Below are 12174 nucleotides of genomic sequence, written 5' to 3' on the forward strand. Positions count from 1 at the left end.
TACATTCCGATTCACGCATGATGCGCATACACTGTTCAGTGTATGCATAGAGACTCTTATACTAATACACTATACAGTGTATTCGCATCATGCGTGAATCGGAATGTACCCAGGATATCTCTGATCCAGAGTTGGGCAGGAATTAATTACATGAGTAATTAATTACATCTTCAATTACAATTACATGTAACTGTAATTGTAATTGCAATTACTTTCGCTCAACCAGTAATTGTAATTTCGGACCACAATTACAATTACTGGTTCAGCGAAAGTAATTGCAATTCCAATTACAATTACATGTAATTGTAATTGTATTTCTGCAATTCCAATTCCAATGACATGTAATTGTAACTGTAATTGTTAGTAGCAGTTACAAGTAATTGTGGCTGGTAGCTGCAATTCCTTTCCAAACTCCAAACAGACGACGCTCGCGCGTCGCGCGTGAACGTGAACATTCACACGCGACGCGCGAGCGTCGTCTGTTTGGAGTTTGGAAAGGAATTGCAGCTACCAGCTACAATTACTTGTAAGTCTTGTAACTGCTACTAACAATTACAGTTACAATTACATGTAATTGGAATTGGAATTGCAATTACTTTCGCTCAACCAGTAATTGTAATTGCGGACCACAATTACAATTACAGTGTTCGTCAAGTAATTGCAATTCCAATTACAATTACATGTAATTGTAATTGTATTTCTGCAATTCCAAATTACAGTAATTGGCAAGTAATTGTAACTGTAATTGAAATTACATTTTGCCCAACTCTGCTCTGATCACAGCCTGCTGTGCTCTGATATATACAAGCAGGGAGTATATTATCTATATTTACTCTCTGGTACAAGTAATGCTCGACCAATAGAAATGAAGAATGAAGTAACCCACTCTCTGTGGGTTCTCTGTGGTTCTCTGTGATCTATGACGAGTCTGAGTGACTCGCAAATAGTCTTTACGGTTATTCTGTAACCTAAAACACTAACAATTCCTGGGAGGAGATCGACGAGTTTTTTGTATTTTGTATCTATCGTATGAAATAATTGAAACAAAATGCCGGAAAGTGTTAAAGCGGAAATAAAGCCAAGCAAAGACATCAGAAATGGAAAGGAGGAAGAGAAAAATGAATTGGTGAGTTTCCGATTTTCGTTCCATTGGACAATGTTAACAATGAACACGGTTGTTTCGAAACATATCATGACAATCAATAATTAAATTGTTGTTTACACCTCTACATATTACGCATTGAAGACGTTCTATTATTAAAGTAGAAACGAATTTAATATTGTTATACATTTAAACAATTTTACTTAATGTAATATGTTTTTAGTCCGAAGAAGACAAACTTCTGCAAGAGGAACTCACTAGTCTTGTCGAACGTCTACAAGATCAGAATACGAATTTACACTATCCTGCTTTAGAATCTCTGCAGTCTCACATTCGCGCATCGACCACCTCGATGACCAGCGTTCCCAAGCCACTGAAGTTCTTGCGTTCCCACTATGACACTATGAAAGCTATTTATGACAAAATGACTAATGTAAAATCTAAGGAACTGTGTTCAGATATTATTTCTGTCCTTGCGATGACTGTTAGCGAGGGCAGAGAATGCTTAAAGTATAGACTTACCGGATCCAGGTTAGCTATCGGAGAGTGGGGACACGAATACGTGAGACACTTGTCCGGAGAACTAGCCAGCGAATGGGACGAGCTGGCAGACGACGCTGAGGCTACAAGCAAGAAGTTAATTGCTCTGGTACACGAGATTGTGCCGTACAATATGGCTCACAACGCAGAAACCGAAGCTTGCGACCTATTAATGGAAATCGAAAGATTAGATTTATTAGAGCAGTACGTAGATGAGAGCGCGTATCAGCGCGTTTGCTTGTACTTGACAAGCTGTGTACCTTACGTAGCCGATCCAGAGAACAGTACTCTGCTTTACGCAGCTGCGAAACTCTACAGAAAATTCGGCCTGTATCCGCAAGCTGTGAGACTGGCGATGCAGCTCAACGATTTGCCGCTCATCGAAGACATATTCATCAAATGTACAGATCTGTGAGTGGGATCGTTGTCGAGATAAATCTCGTTTAATCAAACGGTTTCTAACGTTTCGAATTTTTCAGATCGGTACAGAAACAGTTGGCGTTCATGTTGGGCAGGCAGCAGATTTTCTTAGAATTGCCGGAGTCGACTCCGGAATACGAGGATCTGGTAGAGATTATGTCGAATTCCCTGTTGAATTATCACTTTCTAAATCTGGCCCGTGAATTGGACATAATGGAGCCGAAAACACCAGAGGACGTGTACAAGTCACATTTAGAAAACTCGAGAGCTCCGTTCGGCGGTGGCCAAGTGGATTCGGCTAGGCAAAATCTCGCAGCCAGCTTCGTTAATGGGTTCGTGAATGCAGCGTTCGGTCACGATAAATTATTAAACGAAGACGGTAACAAATGGTTGTATAAAAATAAAGAGCATGGAATGTTGAGTGCAACCGCGTCTCTTGGTCTTGTGTTGCTGTGGGACGTCGACGGTGGTTTAACGCCGATAGACAAGTATCTGTATTCCTCCGAGGACTACATTAAATCCGGAGCATTGTTAGCTTGCGGTCTGGTTAATTGTCGTGTTCGAATCGAATGCGATCCTGCTTTGGCTCTTCTTTCGGATTACGTTTTACACAGCAGCCCGACGATGCGCATCGGTGCGATCGTCGGTCTTGGATTGGCATACGCAGGTTCGAATCGCGAAGCAGTGTTCGGCTTGTTGATCCCAGTGCTCAGCGATCCGAAATCACACTGGGAAGTAGTAGGAGTGACTTGTCTAGCGTTGGGCATGGTTGCTGTCGGTTCTTGTAACGCTTACGTCGCCACGACCATTATGCAGAGCTTAATGTACAAGTCCGCGGCGGACCTTCGAGACACCTACGCACGGTATCTGGCTCTAGGAGTTGGACTGTGTTTCTTGGGCAAACAAGAAGCGGCAGAGGCGATAATAGCTACTCTGGAAGTACTGCCGGAACCTTTCAGGTCGATGTCCACGACTCTGGTAGAAGTGTGCGCGTACGCAGGCACTGGGAATGTTCTAAAAATTCAACATCTGCTGCACATTTGTTCCGAACACTACGAACCGTCCAACGAGAAGAGCGACGACAAGACCGACCGAAAGGATAAAGATATGAAGGAAGAAGACGAACGAGACAGCCTCGCGTCCAGGCAAGCGATCGCTGTACTTGGTATCGCTCTGATCGCCATGGGAGAAGAGATTGGCGCTGAAATGGCGTACAGAACGTTCGGTCATTTGCTACGTTACTGCGAGCCTGTGATCCGACGATCGGTTCCTCTTGCTCTTGGGCTTATATCGGTTTCCAATCCAAAGTTGAATATACTCGACACGCTGTCGAAATTCTCTCACGACAGCGATCCCGAAGTAGCTCACAATGCGATCTTCGCAATGGGACTGGTCGGGGCAGGAACGAATAATGCGAGATTGGCCGCGATGTTGAGACAGCTTGCTCAATTTCACGCGAAAGATCCAAATAATTTGTTCATGGTACGTATAGCGCAGGGTCTTACTCATCTTGGTAAAGGAACATTGACGTTGTCCCCTTACCACAGCGATAGACAGATCTTAAGTCCTGTAGCATTGGCTGGTCTTCTAGCTACTCTCATCGGTTTCCTGGACGTAAAGAACCGTGAGTGTGTTTTTCGATAACTGTATTGTACTCGTCTATACGAAACTGTTCTACAATCGTCACGTTCTTTTTGTTACAGTGATTCTTGGTCGCTCGCATTATCTCTTGTACACGCTAGCAGTTGCAATGCAACCGAGGATGTTGGTAACCTTCGACGAAAAATTGAATCCTCTTCCTGTTCCCGTGAGAGTCGGTCTCGCCGTGGACGTGGTGGGTCAAGCAGGAAAGCCAAAAACTATCACAGGTTTCCAAACACATACCACGCCTGTTCTATTGGCGTACGGCGAACGAGCCGAATTGGCTACGGAAGAATACACTCCCTTAACACCGATCATGGAAGGTTTTGTAATTTTAAGAAAAAATCCAGACTTCGTCCCTTAACTGAAACGCTAATACATTAACGGAAACACACACAATTCACATTATACATCGGTCCCTAGCGTAAAATATAAATGAATGTTACTGCGTGTATACTGATGAGATGATCTCCTGATTAATAGCAAAATCTTAAGTGACAACCAAAATCATGTTCATTTATTTTTCGACCAGACATTAGAAACAATGAAACGAATAAACCTTTCAGATTTGATAATCTTTCCTTTCTTTTTTTTTTGTATTTTATGTACGGTAATAATAAAACCACAACTTTTTAACGGTAGTTATACTTTAATATCGAAAATACTGATACAACATGTAAATCGTTCAAAAAGTATAATTTTCTTCTACATTTACAAGTTAGGAAAATATACAGTACAATATCTTCGTTCACGGCGGAAAAATCGCGTTTTCTTGATTTACAACGAATGCTTACAAACACGTTGGCAAGATCATGCTACGAGTGGTCATTGAAACAAGTGTATACAATGTAAGACCAAGAGATTACCTCTTAGCTCACAGATCATTTTAGCTGCAGGAAAGCCTTCTTCGTATTTTTGAATGCGTACAACAGTATTGGTATACACATTTCTCAAACAAGTGTCGCGATGTATAAAAATGTAAATAGCTTCGCCATTAATGATTACGCAAGTTTATATATCGATCAATAAAATCTAATATAAAATCTAATGCTAAGTAACTTATATCATATATAAATAATTAATTTGTGATGTTTGTGTCCTTGACAGAATCTTCCTAAATACATTAAAAGACAAACTGCAAAACGAGGTATCTCATTTAGTCTTGAACAATTTCGTTAAGCGTGAAAAAATAAGTCCCGTTTCTTATCTTACGTGATAATACTAAATTAATTAACAAAATGCGAGATAGATAGATAGATAGAGAGAAAGAAAGAGAAAGAGAGACCTGAATTACACAGTTTGCTTTTAATTTATATAAAAATATATGGTCATTTTATATGATATTCGAGCACATTTACAATGATATGTAACATGACAAACGACGATGGGACCTTAAAACTTAACGAAACTGTAGCCAGCATTTCTCATGGTACTATTTATAAAAATACTATAAACTATAAAGCATATAAAATCAGACACGATTAAGATATTAACGATTATGGCCTTAGTTCTCGTATCAAGATGCATTAGAAAATAGATTTATATATCGTCACGAGTACTTACAGCAATTTAAGTAACATTCAAATCGATAGAATACTGTTACTCGCGTATAAGTAGTTACTCTAAACTATTAATAGACCTATGTGTTTGCTACGTTATCTTGTAAAAAAATCGATCATTTATAAACAACGTTATAAAACTGATAAACTCTGCTGCCAATGGAAAAATATCTCTTACATTATGCTTCATAATGTAGTAACGTGTGTAAATCTAAATATTTGTTCTTTCGCGAAGGAACAATAGTTCGGTATATAAAAATTCTCCTCGTAGGGTGCTAGGGGTGATTGCAATGCCGCGCATTAGCAAAAGTTTGCTTCCATGTTGCAATGAACTGTGACAGGGGCTAGAACGTGGTGCGGAGACCCTAGATGAGTTGTGGGAGACGGAAGACAAACGGATTGTCTTCTTAGATCCGTTTCGGTATTGATACCGACGAACAACAACGGCTCAACGAACGTTTGCTGTTCCGAGTCATCGTGAGGCGTCATCGTGCTGTATCCGTGATCGCTGTCACCGCCGGGCGGTTTTCTATAGTTGGTCGAAACCCTGTACGGTGATATGGGAGCTACGCCGTCCCTTATAAGAGAGTCTAAATTATTTTTCGTTTGATCCAGATCTATGGGTTCCGCGTCGCCTTCCAGATGCGTCATACGCAAAATGTCTGGCGATGTGTGAATGTGCAAACATTGGTGTTCCAGCCCAGATTGCACGGAACGCAGTCTATAACAAAATAACATGACTCCCAGTATCAAAAGGAACGCCAGTATTCCTCCAGCTACCGAACCAACGGATGGCCATTCTCGTATTGCGGTTTCTTCAGTCGATTGAGAATCTGTGAATCAAAAGAAACGAAAAAAAACCATCGTACATTTTCAAAGAAACTGTATGCAGGGTGATTCACCAGATATTACCACCTCGATTTTCGTCATTATTATTATTATTCGTAGCGAAGAATGTTTGTATAAGGTTGAATATGGTTTCGAGAGATGCATAGTTTGGTCTTGTGATTTTTTGGTAGGTGGACGCGTAGAAGAGATATGTGAAAGTCATCAGAATTTTTTAAAATGGGATCGTAAGTTTTTCCTGTGCCAATCGATGAAGCTTGGTATTCTCTACAAAAAAGTATTACCTATTAATAGTTAATACCTATTTAAAAAAATATTGATGACCTCCATTCTCTTCTACACGTCCATCTACAAAAAAATCACAAGACCAAACTATGCATCTCTCGAAACCATTCAACCTTATATAAACATTCTTCGCTACGAAGAATAATGGTAATATCTGGTGAACCACACTGTATAACGATTCGAATACAACTGTGTTTCTTACTGTATGTTCCATCGTTGAGTGGCATGGACGATCCAAGAATTCCTCCAAAGCATTTCGACATGTCGCTGCAGAACGCAACCTGCAACGGCGTTTCTCCATCGTTATCTACATGGCACCACTGACACCCCACAATGCCCAGGCACTCGTTCTCCGTCTTAAGTGACTTGCAATCGATGGAGGGACACGTTTTCAGACTTGCAGATTGCGTGTACGATACTTGCGAGCTACCCCCTTGCTCGTGGTACGCTGGACAAGGTTCTAAATCGTTTAAATTATACGAGGTATAGTCGGCACAGTTCGAGAAATACAAAGCGCATTCGCATGGACATTCGCACTCGGTTTGCTCCATTCTTTTACAGTTGAAACAGGAACGATCTCTCTGTAAAACAGTCGTCAACAATCAATGAACATGTACATGTATGAACTCTGTCCACTTGAATACCTTGGTTATTTCAAACAATACGAGAAAATGTTACTTACGGAAGTTGTAGGCTTTAAGAAGCTACATAATATGGTATAAATGGTATTCTTGCAAGTGGAGGCGGACGGAAGATATAGAGGTCACCTTTGTTCTTTTAAATGGAATGTCCAATTTTTTATGCTTTTTATATTGTTTGAAATAACCAAGATATTCAAGTGGACAGAGTTCGTGGGGCACGCTGTATATATGTATATTGGGTTTCGAATGGGTTTCGAAGTAAGAAGTTACTTACCGTACTACACGGACAGAAAGCCTTTAGGAAATTACAAGTTACGTTGACTACACCCAAAAATACGTTGGTCCCAGGTACGGCAGCCACTTGATATTTGACGCAATGTTCACCGTGAAGTATGTTCGTGAGAACTTCGTCGAGGGACGTATTAAATTGATAATACCTCTGCACAGTGCCGTTCAAGTAATTCGCGCAGACTTTCTTCTTCACGAATAACTCGTGATTCAATATATCGTTTGCAACCAACGATTCTCTGTGAGTCAAATGCTGCAACTCAACTTTACCGTCTAACAGAGCTTTAGGTTCTAACAGGGCTGGATGCGACACCAAGTATCCCTTGTCATCCATCAGGAAACACTTTACCGTGGACTCGTTACAAAAGGGAAACATTTCTTTCAACAGCCTCGAAATGAAACCCATCGTCACGTCCATGGACAACACCGCTATAGCATCTTCGTGGGCAGTCGAATTAGAGTCACGATGAACAGTGTGGCTCAGCGTAGCAACGTAGCCCGATCCACCGGCGCCTAAATACGGCGGTGCGAAAATTAATTTCCCAGGATGCTCCAAAGCGTTCGCATACCATATTCTTCTTTTAGGATCATAACCAGAATCGAACATGATTCCCGGGTATACTTCTAAAACGCCGCTCATAGTTCCGATTATGTATCTAAAATTATTTTGAAATTATTTCTCACGTTTTGTCGAGCTGCTGTTATTTCAGGGTTCGAAATTACCTTCGTATTATGAATTTATTTAATGGACTTTCTATATGTCTGCCCTTAAAGTACTCCAAAATTTGTGTCAATATTGCTACGTCCGGCTTAACGGAATGCCGCAGACCAGGATTAGCGAGAACTCCTGTTAGATCCTTCAAATACGCCATGTAACTTTGCATAGTTACGGCTGACCCCGCATCCACTAATTTCAGCTGTTCCGTTGGAGATTGCAGACACCACGGAGAAAGATAAACCACGCCCGTTGCTGGAAAATCAATGTTCTTTCCTTAACTCTTTCACCACTATCTCACCACCATGCTGTCGTACATACGATGCTATGGACGATATATCTCGTGTATCTTTATTATGGATATGAATTGACGAGATATCTCATCCGCGGTCGTAGAAGGGTTAATATTCGAAGTATATTTTACTACGTAATTTCTTTGCGGAGGCGGGCTAACTTACATAAGGTTTCCAGTCTATTGTTATTAACGCAGAGAACGCCTTTATCGGAAAGGCTGTGTAACAACAGATCTAGTCGATGATGCAGAATATTCGTCGACAACGTCGGCATCAATTTTGCAGCGAATCCTGTGCTTTCCATGCTGGTCGATGCTAAACATACTATCAAGTTCTCGTGTTGCAGATGCTTCCACCTGTACCACTTCTAAATCGTAAAGTCTACATTAATATAAGTTTTATCGTAACAAATTTGTAAATAACCAAGTACCTGTTCGCCCAGTTTTGTTTCCACGTTCACAAGTCCTTCGTATTGTTCGATCATCATTGTCACGGTCTCGGGAGAAAGATTTTCTATATGTTGTAATTTAACTTTAAGGGGTTGTTCCATTATCGTTTCCATTCGTGGAAAATCTTTGTGAGCCCAAACCATGCCTTTATTGTCAAATAATATGGGATATACGTTTGGACCGGCATTAAAGTACGTTAGATCGTCGACAAAATTTTGCAGTTGAATATCCAACGATATCAATGCTTTATCAGTGATGTGACCTAGAGACAACAACATTGTTTTACCGTACAAGTCGAAATACGGATCGGACAAGTAATAATCTTTCTTATGGTCGTCGGAACATTTTAGGTGCGAAAATAATTTTGATATTTCGTATGCTAATATATTCTGACTCGGAAGAACTACTATGCTGTCGTTGTGTTCCTTTAGGTTTACGTGGGGTTCCTGGTCTGTAAAAGAGAACAACGTATACAAACAACATACTGCGAGAGTAATATAGGCTTTGCACTCCAAATTCACCCTTTTGAAAGTCAAATTCAACCTTATTGAAAATTATTGAGAATATTGAAAATTAATTACACTTGAAAGCATCTCCCATGAGCTCAGAAGAAGTCACCATGGACAGGAAAGTACAATCAAATGCTGTGTAACGTTAGGCACACATGAACAGTGTCAATGTTGCGAGGGAAACATAAAAGATTCAATACTCAATACGCTTTAATAAATACATATGTCCTTCCATTTTTTAAATTTATTAATCAGAAAATGGCTCCAATGAATATACATATCTACACACAGTTTTTATACCTTACAAAGTTAATGAATTGGTAATTGCTTCTAAATAAATATTTGATGTACATCTTCCAAATAAATAAAACTTTGAATTTCTTATCAATTAATTTACTTTTTATTTAACATACTTAAAAATACTTTATTTGCAAAAGGGTGAATTTGGATTGCGAAACCTATATACCCTTATACTTAGTAATATACTCACCCGATAGAATTAAGATCGTTCTTAGGTATCCATTCACTTTTCCCATGGAAATCATATTGTTTATCTTGGTAATATGCGTAGTAGTTTTAAGAGTATTGGTCAGGTGTATAAAGACGATTTCGCCTTTCACATTCTCCACCAATTTGTGGAAATTGAACTCGACCGTTTCGTTGGTCTCTAGAAATTGCAGAACAAGATATACGAATGCAATTACATATTTTGTCAATTATCCAACTACAGAAAGAGATTATACCCATTCTCGATAAGCTGTGAATATAACGGGCCAGCTGGAATTTGTTTATGTCGGTCGCTTTCAGTAAACCGTCTTTACAAAATATAGAATTATTGCTAGAGAGCCCTATAACATTAATATAATCCATTTGTGACAACATATCGATTATTCTTTCTGCTGTTATTTGGGCTAAAGTGATGTCCCCTTCAGACATAAACATGCCATGCTCGAACAGCAGAAGCACGTTCTTTTTTGGGCAGTATTGAGCCAATAGAAGGGGCCCGATGTTATGATCGGAACTATAAGGTCCGCATATTGTCGCCGGATACATAAATGGCAGGATGTGTATGTTCTTGAATTCTTGATTCCTCAATACAATGGCAAGGACTGAAACACAGGCAACGAAACGATAATCGTTTGGAGGAATAGATTTGAAAGATTCTATGATAGTATACCTTGCGTTATCTGCGAGCAAAAGTCAGACAGTTTAATGGATACGCTATCCAATCCTCCAACAGCAGTATAGGCAAACTGGTCTTTGTTCTTTGCTAAAATCGACTGAACGACATCATAGCTTTGCTTGAGAAGCTCGACATAGGAGAGTAGCTTGTTGTTCAGTTTATCCACCAAGAAAGATAGCCTGGTGCTCAGGCTGCTGGTGGTGTTCGTGAATTCCATTGCATCGAGTATCTGCTGAAAGGATATCAAACCGAGTTCCGCGTCCGTGATCGAGCGAAACTCGTTTGACAGCCGAATCACAATGTCCCGTAGACATGTCCCATTCAATGGTTCCGCGTTCACTTGTTTTCGCGAACTTTTGCCGAACTGACAATTCACGTCACCGGTCGAATTATTTTCAACCGAAGCGGGCAGAATCGCTAGAACTATCGCAACTAGTCCCAAACACAGAACCCTCTCGACAGTCATTCCGTTTTCAAACTTGACGCCTATTCTATGTTGTAACCTTAACGATTCGCGTTATGGCGCCATAACGACCAACAACCACCACAAACAAGGTCGACAAGTGGAGACCGGGAATAGTAGGACAAAGTACTCTTATTACTTTCTAATTGAAATACAATCGATCTCGGGTTCTCGATATTCCAGATAGATTTTGCGGTTTTCAAATCCCACGGTTCTTCGGTTCTCTAACGTTTCACTTCTCCGCAGAATACATTCGATTGATCTCTGGCTCTGCAGCCGAAACGATCTAATCTAAATCGTAAATCTTATTCAACGAATTACCCAGAAATCGTTCGAACTTTTTTCTGGATATTCAAGAAATGCTTAAACACTTTTTATTGTACTACGAAGTATATTTAGTTGGTATGTATCTTTTTTAACTGTGTAATTCAACATTTCTTTGGCGTTTGTAAACGCATGCAATTACGTTCAACTTCAACGCCAAAGTTATCTCAAAACGAAAAGGATATCCCAGTGACCTAATTTAGCTAGTCCGAAATTCGACAACGAATTAGTCGGTATAAATATTGAGAAGTTCGATGTTTTTGAATCCTGCTCATTTGAATATTCAAATAACAGAAGCTTCGATTGTGCAATAACTGTCTACGACCAGTAGGGGGAGTTGATGAGAATCCCAAATTTTGTATATGTATAGCAACAACAGTAAAGTAGAATTTATGTGGATCCCTTCGCATCGAGGTATTGAAGGAAATGAAGTTGTAGACCGATTAGCAAAAACAGCGACAATAACTGAACATAATGAGTAAATTAAAATACCCTATACAGACTTCAAACAAATTTATAGTGAACAAATGTGGGAGGATTTTCAGGACAAACTAAAATATCAGTTCATTTCAAAAGGCATACTCTATTATGAAAAGTACTATGATACAAGAAAGAAACCATGGTTTTACAAAAGAGGAATTCCAAGAGACGTAATTGTTAGAATTATAACACTAAGGAATCACTAGCTAGAAAAGGAATAATAGAAAGCGTGGAATGTGAGTGTGGAAATCTTGTAGAAAGTATGAACCACATATTATGGGACTGTCCTCTATATGAAAAGGGCAGACAAGACTTTATTAAAAAATTAAGAAAAGTTAATATAAATCCTCCAGTAGATGTAAGTTATTTTTTAAGCGAACCAAAGATTAGACTGCTAAAAATACTCAAAGAATACTGTGATCTAAACGACATTAAA

General features: G+C 39.6%; 2 protein-coding genes across 2 annotated transcripts; one reads left to right on the forward strand and one right to left on the reverse strand.

The window, feature by feature from the left end:
• The first annotated feature begins 911 nt into the window (after window positions 1-911).
• On the forward strand, window positions 912-4751 carry Rpn1 (regulatory particle non-ATPase 1). The gene is made up of 4 exons (XM_076435532.1): window positions 912-1126; window positions 1326-2053; window positions 2122-3686; window positions 3766-4751. Exons 1-4 carry the CDS (start codon window positions 1049-1051, stop codon window positions 4065-4067), a joined length of 2673 nt encoding a protein of 890 aa, XP_076291647.1. The 5' UTR covers window positions 912-1048; the 3' UTR covers window positions 4068-4751.
• LOC143214450 (VWFA and cache domain-containing protein 1) lies at window positions 4333-11702 on the reverse strand. The gene is made up of 9 exons (XM_076435531.1): window positions 10466-11702; window positions 10032-10397; window positions 9779-9955; window positions 8761-9230; window positions 8496-8697; window positions 8046-8292; window positions 7309-7978; window positions 6596-6974; window positions 4333-6095 (listed from the first exon to the last, which is right to left on the reverse strand). Exons 1-9 carry the CDS (start codon window positions 10935-10937, stop codon window positions 5563-5565), a joined length of 3516 nt encoding a protein of 1171 aa, XP_076291646.1. The 5' UTR covers window positions 10938-11702; the 3' UTR covers window positions 4333-5562.
• Window positions 11703-12174: the final 472 nt, after the last annotated feature.

The sequence above is a fragment of the Lasioglossum baleicum genome, chromosome 12, assembly GCF_051020765.1.
Source record: "Lasioglossum baleicum chromosome 12, iyLasBale1, whole genome shotgun sequence".
NCBI classification, from domain to species: Eukaryota; Metazoa; Arthropoda; class Insecta; order Hymenoptera; family Halictidae; genus Lasioglossum; species Lasioglossum baleicum.

What these genes read in the sequence shown, in the direction of transcription:
- Rpn1 (XM_076435532.1), top strand. Translation starts at nt 1,049, where the DNA reads ATGCCGGAAAGTGTTAAAGCGGAAATAAAGCCAAGCAAAGACATCAGA. An exon ending in TTCATCAAATGTACAGATCT is followed by an intron (nt 2,054 to 2,121) that starts GTGAGTGGGATC and finishes CGAATTTTTCAG; the next exon opens with ATCGGTACAGAAACAGTTGG. An exon ending in TTTCCTGGACGTAAAGAACC is followed by an intron (nt 3,687 to 3,765) that starts GTGAGTGTGTTT and finishes TTTTTGTTACAG; the next exon opens with TGATTCTTGGTCGCTCGCAT.
- LOC143214450 (XM_076435531.1), bottom strand. Translation starts at nt 10,937, where the DNA reads ATGACTGTCGAGAGGGTTCTGTGTTTGGGACTAGTTGCGATAGTTCTA. An exon ending in TTGCTCGCAGATAACGCAAG is followed by an intron (nt 10,398 to 10,465) that starts GTATACTATCAT and finishes CCTGTGTTTCAG; the next exon opens with TCCTTGCCATTGTATTGAGG. An exon ending in CAATAGACTGGAAACCTTAT is followed by an intron (nt 8,293 to 8,495) that starts GTAAGTTAGCCC and finishes TTGATTTTCCAG; the next exon opens with CAACGGGCGTGGTTTATCTT.